At 44.8% G+C, this 18,041-nt stretch overlaps 1 protein-coding gene across 6 annotated transcripts in view; it reads left to right on the top strand.

Moving 5' to 3' along the window:
* Positions 1–18,041, top strand: part of LOC119961928 (serine/threonine-protein kinase tousled-like 1) — a 252,762-nt gene that overhangs the window by 193,152 nt on the left and 41,569 nt on the right. For all 6 annotated transcript variants that reach the window (XM_038789486.1, XM_038789485.1, XM_038789488.1 and 3 more), the window contains one exon: positions 31–112. In XM_038789486.1, coding sequence (XP_038645414.1) covers positions 31–112 — 82 coding nt within the window. The remainder of the gene's footprint in view (positions 1–30; positions 113–18,041) is intronic.

Below are 18,041 nucleotides of genomic sequence, written 5' to 3'. Positions count from 1 at the left end.
AATGTTTACCTAGACTAATCTTTTTTTTAGATTCAAAGATCACCCTACATTGAATGATAGATATTTATTACTACACTTACTTGGACGAGGTGGCTTCAGTGAAGTATATAAGGTATGCATATGTGGATGAGAACTTGAGAAATTGCTAACCATTTCAAGATTATGATTTCTGCTTCAGTTGCTCAGCAAAACACACTGCGTTCACAACAAAAAGGAACTAAGGTGATGAGCTGTTTGGTTAGGTAGCTAAAGTGTATTTTGATGAAATTGGTACGATTACATTATTATGTGCATAATTCTAAGCATCTTCAATGTTCATGGCTGAGAGTTTCTTTCATTCTTCATTTTTAAATGATTTCCCCTGATAAATAACTTGATTAGTAATCTTTAATTCTTTTGCCATTTCATGTTATTTCTTAATCTTACACTGTTGAGTTTTGCAAGAATTGATTCTGTGTAGTTTTCTCATCTGATAGAGATAGTATGTAACAATTTAACATTTTCTTGATGTTCTGTCCAGATCAGTAGAAGGTAAGCTAATTAGTGGTTGGTCACTTTTTAAATGTCTTTGTGCTGCTCTGTTGGACAACTTCAAGGTGTTACTTTGCTGGTAGTTTTAGTCTGTCTGTTTTTTTCACTGGTCCCTCAGCTTTGCTTCCACAATTTCTTTGCTATTACAGTTTCCAGGTAGGCTCATGCAAAATTCTGCTCAAAATGTAGCCTTTGTGCCATATCGGGTGGTGGCTGCTAGAAAATCGAATGTTTTATGTGAATGCATGCCTTGTTACTGATACTGCCAATGTCATTTCATTGCTGTTCCTTTTCTTCTACTGGGGTGGAGGGTGGTGGGGGGGGGGGGGGGGGGGGGGGGGAGAAAGAAATGTTATTGAGAGGCAAGACGAGCATTTGTAAAGCAAATGAGATGTTACACTACAGTTTTCATGAGTTATTGATCCATCCCCCTCTCTTTGTGTGACACTTGGCTTCTGCTCACTTAACTGTCCACAGTAGCATGACACCCATGAACCTTGCTTTTCATGAGACTGACTGGAGTAACCATGCTTTTTGCTTTTTCTGAGTGAGATTGCCAAGTTAGTGCTGACGTTACTGATTTATAGACTTTTTTGCGATGTGTGCATGGTTGCCCACTGGGAACTGGGTTGAAATGAGTAGTAGACTTAGGAATATCTTTTACAGCCAGACAAAAGACAAGACTTCACCCCATCATTCTGGTACAGACTTTAAGTTTAGGTAGTAGGACAAACTAATTCTGCAGCCAACAGGCGTGTTATTTTTTTTTAACTGAACTTAATTCTTTAAATGCAATCTGCAGAGTCCTGAGAAAATGTTAAGAGTTAAATAGAGCGACCAATGCAGACACTTTCCACGCCCACCTTTAGTGGGAGGGCAGTAAATGTTGTCTGGGACCTGCTTAGTGGCATTAAACTATCCTTTCACCTGGTTACACAAACAATCTCCGACATTCCTGTCTCTCCTCAGTTCTGTTTGCATATGTTACTCTATGTGCACCTGTGATTTTCAGATGCTCTTATTTGTGCCTCTAACATGAACAGATTATTTTTCTCGGACTATTGACAAACTATTATTCCCCAGTTGGGGCACAGAGGAACAGGAATTAAACAATCTTGTAAGGTACAAAAATACAGCAAGTACATTATGGCAATTTTATAGCCAACACTATATTGAATTAAAGCTAGATTATTGTGTTAAATTCTGGGCAACATTCTTCAGAAAGGGCTTGCAACCTCGTGAATGGGTACTTATTGAACTGGTTCCAGTTGTAAAGAGAAGAGTTTGCGCTTATGCACTTCAGAGCGATTAACTTTTAAGGAGATTTTGATTGTGGTGTTTGAAATCAAGAAATTTTTAGATAGAGTAAATAAAAAGAAACTGCCCCCAATGTCTGAAGGATAGTTAACCAAAGTACAGTGACCTTTTTGATCAGTGAAAGTTCCAGATTGGATATGACGAGAATATTTCCATGCAACAGATGCTTTGGGTTTGGAATGCAGTGCCTGAGAGAATGTTGGATATGGATAAAATAAGTGCCTTCAAATGGAATGGGCGCATATTTGATGTAGGGAGGTTTGCATCGTCTCGATTAAAAAGAGGTTCAATTGGATGCATTTGGGTTGCATTTCAAAGAGCCAGTGCAGAAGGGATGGACTGGATAGACTACATCTGAGGAACTCCCCTATAAAAACTTCCATTATCACCACTGTGTCTTGTACTATCTTTGGTTTTGTTATTAATTTATCTAGCCTTCTATCCAACCACACATCATGCCGTTTGTTCTTTTCCCCCTCTCCACCATTCCCTGCCTCCCCACTTAAAACATTGTTACAGTGCAAACAATTGTCAGTTCTGATGGAAGTCAAATAAGTTGGAATGTTATCCTGTCTCACACATTCACCACAGATGCTGAGGGTCCCACTAATGTTTCCAACATTTTCTATTTGTATTCCATATTTCCTCAATCCAGAGTATATGGCAATGGTCATTATCTTCAGTATTAGACAATGATCACTCAAAAAACAATCCAGTATGCCGCTGTGGACTCTGACTCTCTTCCGCTTCTCGTCTCCTGCTAGCTCACCTTCAATCTTCACTGTTGGCTGTGGGCTTTTCTTACTAGCAACAATGAGATTGAATAAATCAAACCGGCAAAACAGAGCAAGGCCTTTCGGAGCATTGGATGCTGATAGGTTGACTGCAGCATCCATTGCTCCAAGAGACCTTGCCCTGATTGGTCTGTTTGATTCCTTTAATTATTTTAAAAGTTTGAGCATTGGAACCAACTTTTGCTGGTCACGTGATGGCTGCAGTGTCACAGATCCCTGGCGACGGTCCACAGACTCCAGTTTAGGAACCTCTGCTCTAAACCATACACTGTGCTGTTGTGGTATTTGTGTTTGACATATGTACAGGGGTAGCTTGATTCCCTCTGATTGTGTGCGGAGTAAGAAAACTCAAGTTATTTTGTCTATGACTAACATTTTTAGTGAAGTCAATGTCAAAGCCATGTGTCATTGTAAAGAAAAAGGTTCTTTGTTAGACTGAGTTAATGTATAAATTCTATTATTATTCAGGGGCAGAAAGAATGCCGGTGCTTTTCAGATCTGCAGAGAAAATCAACTGTGAAATATAATGACTAAGGATTGGTGGATTTTGATAGATTTTGTAGACCTGATAAAAAGAGAATATCTAGTCTGAGACAACATTTTCTGCAACTTTGTACGGTACTCAATAAACTTTCCCTTGCCCCTTCATTCTTGCTGTTCTATGTGGGTGGTGCATTTTTTGTGTTAACTTGCACTTCAAATGGTTATGGAAGAAATTTCAGTTTCTTTCTTTGTATATTAACAAAGCTCCTGTGGAATTACTCAAGTTTAAGGATACACGTTTCACTTGAGGATGTTATGCCATGTAACACACTGCCTTATCAGAGCAAATCAACAAAGGGTGAAGAGGAAACTTGGAAATAAAAGTGATGCTTACAGGAAGTGTGTGCAGTACAGAAGTGCATGCTGTGCACAAAATCTTCAATATATTCCTATCAGATCTGTGATGTTGCGGATGCTGAATTATAAGATATGCACTTTATATTTTAAAAATTACAATATGTAATTCCACAATTCTGAACCTTTTTTCATTTGGCAGGTGCTAGTTACACTAGCTGAAAAGTAAATTTGCGACACCAATACTGTTACATGGCATAACTTGTCCAGACTTTTATGTATTATAATTGATTTGTGTTTATTATATGTACAGTACAGTCCAGATTGTCTGCTAACATTTGCAGTACTTTCCAAGTTTCATGCTATCCTGCATTCGGTAAATCTGTAGAATGCATTGAGACTTTGTTCATCCGGTCACATTTTGCACTGGTTTACGGTTGGTTAACAAATATTGCAAAATTAAGCCACCGAGTGTATTGGGCAATGTAGGTTTTTATCCAGTTGATACGAGACACCTAGAGTAAGAGGGAAGGCCCTCTTTGCTTACAATCTGGGCATGTGTCTTCTAATCACCACCATAGTAGAATCCAAATTCTCTGTTTGTTTATGTGGGCATTTTGTCTGGACTAGTCTCAACCAGGGCCCGATATTCTGCCTCACAATTTCTTGTATCTCATCAGCCTTTTTCTCTTGATTCATCTCTTAGCTGTAATGCTGCCTTTCTTTTCTCTGGTTTTGGTTTCCCCCTAAATCTTTCCCAACTCATGATTGCTGTACCTTCCTACTCGCCTGATGCTGTTCCAAGCTTGAATTGTTTTGAATATCCCATAGCTTCTCTCCTGGCATTTTCTGAAGGATCCACTGCTGACTTGAAAGTGACAACACCAACTAACCCATTCTCTTGATCATCTTCTCACTCAGTACGCTAGCCAGCCGTACCAACATGTTCCCTGCCCCCTTTCCCCACTCACTACCTTGGATTTTGCCAGAACAGAGTTACCATACTCTACTATCCATTCACTTACAATAAGGCTCTTGTTCTTCATTAGCTCAATTGGCCATGCTAAATTGCCTATGTGTCCAAAGATGTGCGGGTTAGGTGGATTAGTCATGGTCAATGCGCAAGGTTACGGGTATAGGGCAGGGAGTGGGCCTCGGTAGAATGCTCTTTTGGAGTGAGTGCAGACCTGATGGGCCAAATGGCCATCTCCTGCACTGTAGGGATTCTATGGATTCATGTGATTTGATGTGGATAATTGCATTGGTCTCTCAGATGATGATGATGATTCCTTACTCCATGCCTGGCTAAATATTTCCCACCATCTGCCTTGTCTAAACTGCCAAGATGGCAATGTAACCTTAATCACCACATCACATGGTTTCTCCTGCTAATCCTTTGGTACTTTTTCCTCTGAATATCTCACCTTGTTCCACCCTTAACACCTCCTCTTGAAACCCCTTATTGTTTTCTACACCTCCTCCCCCCACTAAATCAAACCCAAGTTTCTCATTTACTCCTTTACATCCTCAGTCTCCGCATTTACTGCGGCTCATTCTTTACCATCTCAGCTCCCCTTGTTTATTCTCTTAAGTTCACTGACCTCTTCCCTCTAACTCTTCCTCTATATGACCTCTCTTTCCTGTATAATCTCTTCTCTGTAATTGTAGTTTACTGTCCATTGCTACATTGTAGGCGTTTCTGTCTTTTGGATGAGATCTTAGGCCCTATCTGTCCCGTCAAATGAGCATCAAAGATCTATTTTGAAGAAGGGAGTTCTTCCTGCATCCTGGCCAATAGTTATCCCTCAATCAACCTCCCTAATTCAGATTATTGGTCACATTGTGTTGTGGAAATTTGTGCAGTGCAAAATTTGCTACCATTTCCTGCAATACAATGACTACAATAATATTTGTTTGGCTGTAAAACTCTTTCTGATGTCCTGAAGCCATGAAAGATGTTACATAAATTGAAGCCTGTCCGTCTTTTGTTTTTTGGAGAAAATGTTATCACTGCGTTTGATGCCCTTATTTCTCACCATCCCCCACCCCAAAAACCATTCACCCTAGCATGATCCCCATCATTGTCCCAAATCCAAGAACTGTAAACTTGAATATGTCTGAAACACCAATGTGCTGGCAATTTCTTCAACTCTGCCTGAGTTTACTGCGGCACAGTAGCACAGTGCGGGTGGCACGGTAGCACAGTAGTTAACAATGTTGCTTTACAGCTCCAGGGCCCCAGGTTCGATTCCCAGCTTGGGTCCCTGTCTGTGCAGAATCTGCACGTTCTCCCTGTGTCTGCGTGGGTTTCCTCCGGGTGCGCAGGTTTCCTTCCACAAAGATGTGCAGGTTAGGTGGATTGGCCATGATAAATTTCCCTTGGTGTCCAAAAAAGGTTAGGTGGGGTTACGGGGATGGAGTGGAGGTGTGGGCTTAAGTGGGGCGCTCTTTCCAAATGCCAGTGCAGACTCAAAGGGCCGAATGGCCTCCTCCGGCACTGTAAATTCCATGATTCTATTCCCTAATATCTCCTTCCCTAATATCTCTTCCCTGTATCTTTATATCTATTTTTGTCTGATTTTAAGTTTGTCAAGAACCTTGGATATGATTACATTGAAGATGCTATATAATGCTTTGTAAAATAACTTGTATTTATCTAGCATCCCGAGGCACTTCACAGAGAAAGTTAGACATAAATAGATACATTGTGATAGAATAATATACATTTTAAATTAATTCAAGGTGGGGGGGGCATTGGGATAAGAGACAGTCCTGGTAATTGGCAGCGCTGGGGTAATATATCTGATATTTGATAGCACTGAGGTGGACTTGAGTTTGTTGAAGCATGATACACTGACATTCTCCACAAACAGTAAATGTGTGCTTGGCTGGCAGATGCCTCTTGTCCTTTTTCTTTCTCCTTCCTCCTCTTTGTCTTCCATTTCTACTTCCATTTTCACTCTTACTCTTTCACTCTCCTTCCTTCCTCCCTCACTCTTCTCCCATGCCACTCAATCAAAGAAACAGTTGATAATCTGATATTGTTATTTGCTTTTAATATACAATACAAAATATTGCTTTTAATATACAATATCTTTTATTGAACTCCGATTTGATTAAGAAAAAGCGCCACCTGGCTCTCTTGTGAGGTCCTACTCTTATTCTGTATATCTGTCTGGGTTTTCTCTTTTCAGCTATCAGTGATTTGAATAATAGTTTCTAACTACGAACAAAACATAGGTAATAATCAAGTGACATTTTCCCCCTTCCGAATTCAACTTTTCTTTGCTAAAATAATTCTTAATAGTCTACTCTCAAAAACAAGTTTTCTGAAACAGCGTAGTTCAAACATCAGCTTAAGCAATAACAGGTGTGCAATCATTCTATTATATTTTTCTCACTATAGTTCACGTAGGTTTTAAATAAAATACAGGGTGGGATTTTCCGACTTCCCGGTGGTGGGAGGCAGCGGGCCATTTGCTGTAGGTGGGGTTCGCTGCCCCCCGCTGCTGTCAATAGGCATTCCCATTGAAGTCGCCCTACACGCTGGGGAGCCTGCAGGTGCCGGTGCCTTGCCGGAAGGACCAGAGAATCCCAATGAAGGGCTGGAGAATTCCGGCCACAATCTCAATTAAACCTTATGCTTTTTTGAAATTTTCTACTCTTTTTGAATAGTGCTCAAGAATAATTGAATAATTCTTGTTAAAGGCTGGAGGAGAACCATTCTATCATTTGACTAGCTGAAACGTAACTTATGAATCCTGGAAAAGTGTTCATGTTTCACATGTGTAACCCAAAGGATTTTCCCTTCAACTAAGAACTGGGCAGAAAAAACACATCATAGCTTTGGTAGAGACTGAAGTCTTCAAATAAAATCCTCAATGCAGATGCAAAAGAATCTAAATTCAATGGATAAATTTAGTTGTGTTACTTTGAAAATATAAATGGTTAACAAATAGGATATGGAAAAATTGTGAAATATGCAACTTTTAAATTTTGTTTAAAACTTCCTGACATTAGTTGAGGGAAAAATGGTAGATTTTCCCCAAGAAGTATTCAATTCAGTGTCATCTGCAAATTTGGAGATATTACATTTAGTTCCCTCATCTAAATCATTAATATATCTTGCGAATAGCTGGGATCCTAGCACTGAACCCTGCGGTACCCCACTAGCCACTGTCTGCCATTTAGAAAAAAGACCCATTTATTCCAACTCTGATTTCTGTCTACTAACCAGCTTCTATCCATCCCAAGACACTACCTGCAATTCCATGAGCTTTAACTTTACATAGTAATCTGCTATGTGAGACCATGTCAAAGGCTTCTGACAATCTAAGTAAACCACATCCACTGGTTCTCCCTGGTCAACTCTACTAGTTACATCTTCAAAGAATTCCAGTAGATTTGTCAAGCATGATTTCCCTTGCGTAAATCTATGCTGGCTTTATCTGATTATACTGCTGCTTTCCAAATGCTGTGCTGTGAAATCCTTGATAATGGGCTCTAGCAACTTCCCTACTGCCGACGTAGGCTCACTGGGCTATAGTTCCCTGTTTTCTCTCTACCTCCCTTTTTGAAGAGCGGACTTATATTAGCTACCCTCCAATCTGTAGGAACCATTCCAGTGTCCAAAGAATTTTGGAGAATGACCACCAATGGATCCACTCTTAGTAGGGTGACTTCCTCAAGTACTCTGGGATGAAGATTATCAGACCCTAGAGATTTATCCGCCTTCAATCTCATTAATTTCTCAAACCATTTCTCGACTAAATAAAAGCAAATCACTGCGGATACTGACATCTGAAACCAAAGAGAAAATCTCCACAGGTCTGGCAGCATCTGTAGGGAGAGAAAAGAGCTAGCGTTTTGAGTCCAGATGTCAAGGCTTTGAACATGCTGGAGTACAATAATAAGGAAGCTTTTTGGTGAGACTACACCAAGATTACAGTGCATGACCAAGGAAAGGTATAATTTTCTTAGAGGGGATACAACAAAGGTTCACTAAAATGATTCCTCTGATTCTGTGAGAACTTGACAGGGTAGATGCTAATAGGCTGTATCCTCTGGCTAGAGTGCCGAGAGCTGAAGGGTATAATCTCAACATAAGAGGTTGGCCATTTATGACTGAAATGAGAAATACCTTCGCTCAGCATATTATGATTAATTGGCATTCTCATTCTAGAGGGCTGTGCATGCTCAGTCACTGAGTATGTTGCAGGCAGAAGTTGATAGTTTTGTGGACTCAGTAAGAGAATTGGGATATGGGGGTTGGGCGGAAAAATGAAATTGTTGGATTTGTTTATTGTCACGTGTACTGAGGTACAGTGGAAAGTATTGTTCTGCGTACAGGTGAGACAGATCATTCCATGCGTGGAAAGAAAATTCATAGGGCAAACGTAAAATACACAGTGTAAATACATAGACACGGGCATCGGGTGAAGCATACAGGAGTGTAGTACTACTCCGTAGAGAAGATGTGTGAAGAGATCAGATCAGAACATGAGAGGGTTGTTTAGGAGTCTGGTATCAACGGGGAAAACACTGTTTTGAATCTGTTAATGTGTGTTCTCAGACTTTTGTATCTCCTGCATCATGGAAGAAGTTGAAAGAGTGAATAAGCCAGGTGGAAGGGGTCTTTGATTATGCTGTCCGCTTTCCCAAGGCAGTGGGAGGTGTGGAGAGAGTCCGTGGATGGGAGGCGGGTTCGTGTGATGGACTGGGCCGTGTTCACGACTCTCTATAGTTTCTTGTGGTCTTGGGCCGAGCAGTTCCCATACCAGACTGTGATGCAGCCAGATAGGATGCTTTCTATGGTGCACATGTAAATGTTGATCAGAGTCAATATGGACATGCCGAACTTTGTTAGTTTCCTGAGAAACCTTAGTTTCCTGTGGCCACAGATCAGCCATGGTTTTGGTAGGCCATACTTGTAAGGGCCTTCTACTTCTAGTATGTTTAAAGAGAGCAAGTGTAAACTTATGTCAAAAAGTTAAATTTTCCAAAACAACAGTTGAATTTTAATGCTAACTAATTATTTCACCGGTATTTAGTTGATACAAAAGGAATTTGAAAACAGGAGTAATCTATTCATCCCCCTCGTTCCATTTAATTATATCATGATTGGTGGTACCTCAATTCTATCTTGCCTGCCTTTTACTTCCTTGATACCATTGCCTAACAAAAAATCTATCAATTTGTTGACTTGGTATCGCCGGCTTTTTGAGGGCGAGTCCCAGATTTTCACGATCATTTGCCTAAAAAAAATACTTCCTGACTTTGCTTCTACATTGCCAACTGTAATATCACCTCACAACCTAATGTAACTTCAAGGGGATAGAAGCCATCCTTATGCAACCTGTCAAAATGTACGGTCCTGGTGTCTGGTGTCATTCTGATGAATATGTACTGTACCCCATCCGAGGCCTGTATGTGTGATATGGTGCCCAAAGATGAAATTGTTTTTCAGTTTGGGTCGAACAAAGGTTCTTTGCAACTGAGGCATACCTTACTCGTGTTTGACTTCCAACCTATGTGAGATAAAAGCCCAACACATTTGTTTTTATGATAATTTGTGTATCTATCCACTGTGTCTGATTTATTGTACGGTACGTTGTCACCTAAATTCCTTTGCTCCACCACAATTCCTAATCTTTCACCATTAAGAAAATATTCTTATTGTCTTTTTTTGATCCAAAGAAGATGATATCTAATTTCCCCACATTGACCACCATCTGCCACAGATGTGTCTATTAATTTATCAGTCACTGCGACTTCCAGCTCCTAGCTATATATAATTTTGTGCTTCCTAACTTTACAAACTTAATATGCAGCTGTATTCCTTCAGATTTATCTTTCTTAGTTCCAAAATGTCATTTTGTGGCTTTGATTATGGCAATTTCAGTGCTGTGGCATGGATGATGGATGAGAAACCTGATTGGAGAGATTCAAACAGAATTGCAGGAAAGATGAACAGGTTGTGCCTCCCAAATCTGTACTCAAGAACTTGGGAGAGGTGAAAGATGAAGTGGTTGTTTGCAAGGATAGAACACTTAAGGGTGAGTATTGGATGATTCTGCAGTTTTGAAAGGGTATAGAACCTGGCAAGTGGGCACTATTGGCAGTTTCAACTAGCAAGAGGACCAGGAAGGGAAATTAGGTAGTCAGTCAAGGAAGCAGAAAGAGGACATGAAGGGAAAGGGATAAGAAACTTGAAAAATACTGCTTTAGGAAAACGAGGCCAGATGTGGTTCTTTAAACTGCTTTATTTTGCAGTCAGAGTGCACAAATAAAAAGTAATCCGCTTAAGACTTGGAAGCCCAGATAAAGAGAACTTATGGTGTGTATCTTGAGCATGGTTTTAGCCACCGAGATAAATGGAGGAACGATAGTGAACAATCATTCATGTCTGAACATGGTAGAAATGTCCTTACGCAGCATTTTAGTGCAACAGAATGCATTATATGGTGTATTTTTTGATTACTATACATTTATCATGCACTACTCCTGGTACCACACTGGTTAGCACTGCTGCTTCACAGCAGAGGGACCTGGGTTCGATTCCCGCTTGGGTCACTGCCTGTGCAGGGTCTGCACATTCTCCTCTTGTCTGCGTGGGTTTTCTGAACTCTCCCTCGGTGTACCCGAACAGGCGCCGGAGTGTGGTGACTACGGATTTTCACAGTAACTTGCAGTGTCAATGTAAGCCTACTTGTGACACTAATAGAGATTAGTTGGTTCTAGTCAACAAGCTGGCTCAACTAACCAGCTTTCTTTGAGATATGCTTTGTAAAATGATATACAGAAATTACTTCACTTTGTGCTGAGGGAGTTCTTGTGACTAAATTTGTGAAGTAACAGCACATTGAGAATACAAAGATGGTTTCCAAATATGGTTAAGCATGGTTTTTGAAAGTGTAGCTGGTCAGGGAGAGACCTTTGTGTCCATATATACAAATCCTTAAAGGTGGCAGAGCAGTGCTCCGAAAGCTAGTGATTCGAAACAAACCTGTTGGACTTTAACCTGGTGTTGTAAGACTTCTTACTGTGCTCGTTCCCAAGAACCAGACTTAGAAATACCACCTTTCTCATTGGACTGGAAACATACTGCTGTCGACAATCTTCTCAAACATATTGCAGGAACAATTGTCCTCTGCCCTGTACATTACTACTATCCCATTCCATATATGGATAATTAATGTCCCACGTTATAACAGCTCTATAATTCTTGCACACGCACAAAAAATAACACCTCTTTGTAATTTCTTTACAAATTTGTGTTATGATCAGGTGAGGGTGACTCCCCTCTTTTCTCTCTCCTCATTTAACTGTAACAGGTTATTTGTTAAAACTGATATATTTGCCAGATCCATGAGTGTTTAACTATTTATACACTTAGAACATAGAACATAGAACGATACAGCGCAGTACAGGCCCTTCGGCCCACGATGTTGCACCGACATGGGAAGTCAAAAACTAACGGCCATCTAACCTACACTATGCCATTATCATCCATATGCTTATCCAATAAACTTTTAAATGCCCTCAATGTTGGCGGGTTCACTACTGTTGCAGGTAGGGCATTCCACGGCCTCACCACTCTTTGCGTAAAAAACCTACCTCTGACGTCTGTCCTATATCTATTACCCCTCAATTTAAGGCTATGTCCCCTCGTGCTAGCCACCTCCATCCGTGGGAGAAGGCTCTCACTGTCCACCCTATCTAACCCTCTGATCATCTTGTATGCCTCTATTAAGTCACCTCTTAACCTTCTTCTCTCTAACGAAAACAACCTCAAGTCCATCAGCCTTTCCTCATAAGATTTTCCCTCCATACCAGGCAACATCCTGGTAAATCTCCTCTGCACCCGTTCCAAAGCTTCCACGTCCTTCCTATAATGAGGCGACCAGAACTGTACGCAATACTCCAAATGCGGCCGTACCAGAGTTTTGTACAGCTGCAACATTCCCTCATGGCTCCGGAACTCAATCCCTCTACCAATAAAGGCCAACACACCATAGGCCTTCTTCACAACCCTATCAACCTGGGTGGCAACTTTCAGGGATCTCATGGACACCGAGATCCCTCTGCTCATCCACACTGCTAAGAATTTTACCATTAGCCAAATATTCCGCATTCCTGTTATTCTTTCCAAAGTGAATCACCTCACACTTCTCCACATTAAACTCCATTTGCCACCTCTCAGCCCAGCTCTGCAGCGTATCTATGTCCCTCTGTAACCTGCAACATCCTTCCACACTGTCTACAACTCCACCGACTTTAGTGTCGTCTGCAAATTTACTCACCCAACCTTCTGTGCCCTCCTCTAGGTCATTTATAAAAATGACAAACAGCAACGGCCCCAGAACAGATCCTTGTGGTACGCCACTTGTAACTGAACTCCATTCTGAACATTTGCCATCAACCACCACCCTCTGTCTTCTTTCAACTAGCCAATTTCTGATCCACATCTCTAAATCACCCTCAATCCCCAGCCTCCGTATTTTCTGCAATAGACGACCGTGGGAAACCTTATCAAACGCTTTACTGAAATCCATATACACCACATCAACTGCTCTACCCTCGTCTACATGTTCAGTCACCTTCTCAAAGAACTCGATAAGGTTTGTGAGGCATGACCTACCCTTCACAAAACCATGCTGACTATCCCTAATCATATTATTCCTATCTAGATGATTATAAATCGTATCTCTTATAATCCTCTCCAAGACTTTACCCACAACAGACGTGAGGCTCACCGGCCTATAGTTACCGGGGTTATCTCTACTCCCCTTCTTTTTTTTTTAATAAATGTTTTTTATTCAGTTTTCATGTTTTATATTGAACAAATTCCAAATTGTTAGAGAGAGAAAAAAAAACACGCAAAAATTAACATATATATTTACAGGTGAGCATCTTCGTAGTAATAACTGTGGCCTCCCCCTCTTTGCCGGCATACATATTTTACATTCCCCAACATGTTTATTGGCATTTATTTAGTTTGGTTTTGGGCCTTAGCTAGCCATCAAACCCCCGTAACGAGCCCGTAGCCCCCCCCCCTCCCCGCCGGCTACCTTCCCCCGACTATTCTTCCTCTTGTACGTTGGCCACAAACAGGTCCCGGAACAATTGCATGAATGGCTCCCACGTTCTGTGGAAGCCGTCGTCCGACCCTCGGATGGCGAATTTGATTTTCTCCATTTGGAGAGAATCCGAGAGGTCGGACAGCCAGTCTGCAGCTCTGGGCGGTGCTGCTGACCGCCAGCCAAACAGGATTCTACGGCGGGCGATCAGGGAGGCAAAGGCAAGGGCTTCCGCCCTCCTCCCCAGGAATAGATCTGGCTGGTCTGAAACCCCGAAGACCGCCACTATCGGGCATGGCTCCACCCTCACCCCCACCACTTTGGACATAGCCTCGAAGAAGGCTGTCCAGTACTCCACAAGTCTGGGGCAAGACCAGAACATGTGGGCGTGGTTGGCCGGGCCTCTTTGGCACCGCTCACATCTGTCCTCCACCTCCGGGAAGAACCTACTCATACGGTTTCTCGTTAAGTGGGCTCTATGTACCACTTTTAGTTGCGTCAGGCTGAGCCTTGCGCACGTGGAGGTGGAGTTGACCCTATGCAGTGCTTCGCTCCAGAGTCCCCACCCTATCTCCATCCCCAGGTCGTCCTCCCATTTCCTTCTTGGTGCGTCCAGTACGGTGTCGTCCCTATCTACCAGTCGGCCATACATGTCACTACAGTTCCCTTTCTCTTGGATACTTGCGTCCAGTAGGTCTTCCAGTAGTGTCTGTCGTGGCGGTTGTGGGTGCGTCCTTGTCTCCTTTCGTAGGAAGTTTTTGAGCTGCAGGTACCGTAGCTCGTTCCCCCCAGCTAGCTGAAATTTCTCTGTCAGTTTGTCCAGTGTTGCGATCCTGTCGTCCGTGTATAGGTCCCTGACTGTCAGTGTCCCCCCGTCCTGTCTCCACCTTTTGAAGGTGGCGTCAGTCAGTGCTGGTTTGAACCTATGGTTGTTGCAGATGGGAGCCTTGTCCGACATTTTGTTCAGGCCAAATTGCTGCCGCAGTTGGTTCCAGGATTGGAGGGTGGCTGTCACCACTGGGCTGCTGGAGTGTTTTTTGGGTGGGGATGGGAGTGCTGCCGTGGCGAGGGCCCGGAGGGAGGTCCCCATGCAGGAGGCCTCCTCCGCACGCACCCACTCGGCTTCTGGCTCCTGGATCCATCCCCTTACTCGCTCGGCTGTTGCCGCCCAGTGGTAGAATTGTAGATTCGGGAGGGCTAGCCCCCCCCTGGATTTTGTTTTCTGTAGGACCTTCTTTGGGATCCTAGCATTTTTACCCCCCCATACGAACGCCATGATAAGTTTGTCCAGCGCTATGAAGAAGACCTTGGGGATGTAGATTGGAATGGATCTAAACAGGAAGAGGAACCTGGGCAATACGTTCATTTTGATCGTCTGGACTCTTCCTGCGAGGGAGAGTGGGAGTGTGTTCCATCTTTGCAGGTCCTTTTTTACTTCCTCCGCCAGGCTGGTGAGGTTCCATTTGTGGATCCCTTTCCAGTCATGGGCTATTTGGATCCCCAGGTAGCGGAATTTATGTCGGGCTTGATTGAACGGCAGCCCCATTAGTGCTGCCCCCCCACCCCCCCCCCCCCCCCCCCCCCCCCCCCCCCCCCCCCCTTGCGGGTGTACTGGGAAGATCTCGCTTTTGCTCATGTTGAGTTTGTAGCCCGAGAAGGCTCCAAACTCTTTCAGGAGCGCGATGATTCCGTCCATGCTGCTTTGTGGGTCCGAGATGTAGAGGAGCAGATCGTCTGCATAGAGTGAGACTCTGTGCTCTCTGCCTCCCCTTCGGATCCCCCTCCAATTTTTTGCTGCCCTGAGCGCAATTGCTAGCGGTTCGATTGCTAGTGCGAACAGCAGTGGGGACAGTGGGCATCCTTGTCTGGTGCCCCTGTGCAGCTGGAAGTATTGAGAGTTGGTATTGTTGGTCCGTACACTCGCCATGGGGGCGTTGTATAGGAGTTTTACCCACGCGGTGAACCCTGTTCCAAGCCCGAACCGCTCCAGTACCTCTGTGAGGTATTTCCATTCGACTCTGTTGAAGGCCTTTTCTGCGTCCAGGGAGACGATCACCTCTTGTGTTCTCTCCCCGGAGGGGGTCATTATCACGTTCAGCAGGCGGCTGATGTTCGAGGTGAGCTGTCTACCTTTGACGAAGCCCGTCTGGTCCTCTGTGACCACCTCAGGTACACAGTCTTCTAGCCTTTTGGCTAGGATTTTGGCCAGTATTTTGGCGTCTGCGTTCAGCAGAGATATGGGTCTGTATGACCCACATTCCGTTGGGTCTTTGTCTTTCTTAGGTATCAGCGAGATTGAGGCCTGTGCTAACGTGGGTGGCAGTGTGCCCCTAGCTAGCGAGTCTGTGAACATCTCCCGCAGGTGCGGGGCCAGCGCTGTCGCAAATTTTTTGTAGAAGTCCGCCGGGAATCCGTCCGGTCCGGCGCCTTCCCCGTCTGCATGGAGCTGATACTGTCCATGATCTCTCCCAGTGCTAGTGGTGCTTCCAGGTCCCGTTTCCTTCCCTCTCCCACGACTGGTATGACCAGTCCATCAAGGAACCGGTTCATCCCAGCCTTCCCCGTTGGGGGCTCTGAGGTGTACAGCTCTTGGTAGAAGGCCTTGAAGGTTTTGTTAATCCTCTCTGGTTCTGTTTCCAACATGCCTCTGGTACCCCTGATTTGCCCAATTTCTCTGGTGGCTGCCTGCTTTCTCAGCTGGTGTGCCAACAGGCGGCTGGCTTTGTCTCCGTGTTCGTACAGGGTCCCGCGCGCCTGGCGGAGTTGGTGCACTGCTTTCCTGGTGGAGAGCAGGTCAAAGTTCTTTTCTCTCCGCCAGGAGCTCTACGGTCGGGGCCTTGGAGTATTTACGGTCTACCTCCAGTATGGAGTCGACCAGCTTCTGCCCAGCCACCCTTTCCTCCCTATCTCTTTGCGCTTTGAAGGCAATGATTTCCCCTCTTATTACAGCCTTAAGCGCTTCCCAGAACGTGGAGGATGATACCTCCCCGTTTTGGTTGTTCTCCGTGTACTCCGCTATGGCCTGCGCTATCCTTTCGCTGAATGCCTTGTCAGCTAGTAAGGCACCGTCCAACCTCCATGTGGGGCGCTGGGCCCTTCCCGTCTCCAGCCGCACGTCCATGTAGTGTGGGGCGTGGTCTGATATCACAATTGCGGAGTATTCCACCTTGTCTATCCCTGGAAGCACCGTTTTCCCCACCACAAAGAAGTCAATTCTGGAGAACACGTTGTGTACTGGGGAGAAGAAGGAGAATTCTTTCTCCCCCGGGTGGGCGAACCTCCAGGGGTCCACAGCTCCCATCTGCTCCATAAAGTGACCGAGTTCCCTTGCCATGTTTGAGGTTTTCCCCGTTTTGGGGTTTGATCTGTCCGTCTTTGGGTCCTGTACACAGTTGAAGTCCCCCCCCATGATTAGTCGATGCGTCGCTATGTCCGGGATTTCTGCCATGGTCTTTTGGATGAAGCTCGTGTCGTCCCAGTTGGGCGCGTACACGTTGACTAGGACTACCGGCGCCCCATCCAGGGCCCCGCTGACCATGACATATCGCCCCCCTGGGTCTGTAACCGTCTTTGTCGCCCTAAACATTGTCCTCTTGCCGATCAGTATCGCCACCCCCCTGGCCCTTGTCCCATAGCAGGAATGGTAGGTTTGTCCCACCCAGCCCTTTCTTACCCGCAGTTGGTCCTGCTCCCTCAGATGCGTCTCTTGGAGGAAGACTATGTCGGCCCTCATATTTCTGAGGTGGGTGAGGACTCTGGATCTCTTCACTGGGCCGTTAAGTCCCCTTACGTTCCAGGTGATTATCCTGGTGGGGGGCTTCTGCCCCCTCGTTCCTGTGGGATTAACCATGTTTGTCTGGTGGACGAGCCCCTGCCCTCCGGGGTTTCCCTTTGTTAGGGGGCCGTCCAGGATGGCCGCTACCACTGCTCTCCCCATGCGTTCGGGTCTCTGCGCTCCGGGGTTTCCCCTTGTCTTGGGGGCACCCGCCATGGCCGTCCACTGTGTGTCCGCCACGCGGGTAGTCCCCTGCACTCTGGGGGGCCCCTTTGCCCACAGACCGTACTGGGTGGGTGCTTGCAGCGGTTCCTTGTTCCGAGCCCTTGGTTGTGGTACTTTGTAGCCCTGTTCCTTTTCTGGCCTCGTTTGTCCCTTTGACCCTACCTTTCCCCTCCCTGTGTGCCCCCCCTGGTCTCTCCCTCTACCCTCCTCCCCTGTATACCCCTCCTTTGCTCCTCTATACCCTATTCCTGTCCCCGTTTGCTCTCCCGACTTTGGTGGGTGATCTCCCCCCTCCCCTGCCTGGCGCCTTCCCCCCTGTTGGGGGTGCGCAGCGGCCCTGCTTTGTTGCGTGCCCCCGGCGCTAGCTTTCCTGCTATCACGGTGGCTCCCCTCTCGGAGGTTGTTGTCTCGCTTCTCCTCTACCTGGCCTCTACGGTTTTCTGCCTGCTCTTCCCTCATCCTACCCATTGGCGTGTCGTTGCT

This window comes from Scyliorhinus canicula, chromosome 2 (genome assembly GCF_902713615.1).
Source record: "Scyliorhinus canicula chromosome 2, sScyCan1.1, whole genome shotgun sequence".
Taxonomy (NCBI): Eukaryota; Metazoa; Chordata; class Chondrichthyes; order Carcharhiniformes; family Scyliorhinidae; genus Scyliorhinus; species Scyliorhinus canicula.
This window is presented reverse-complemented; position numbering and strand designations above follow the sequence as displayed.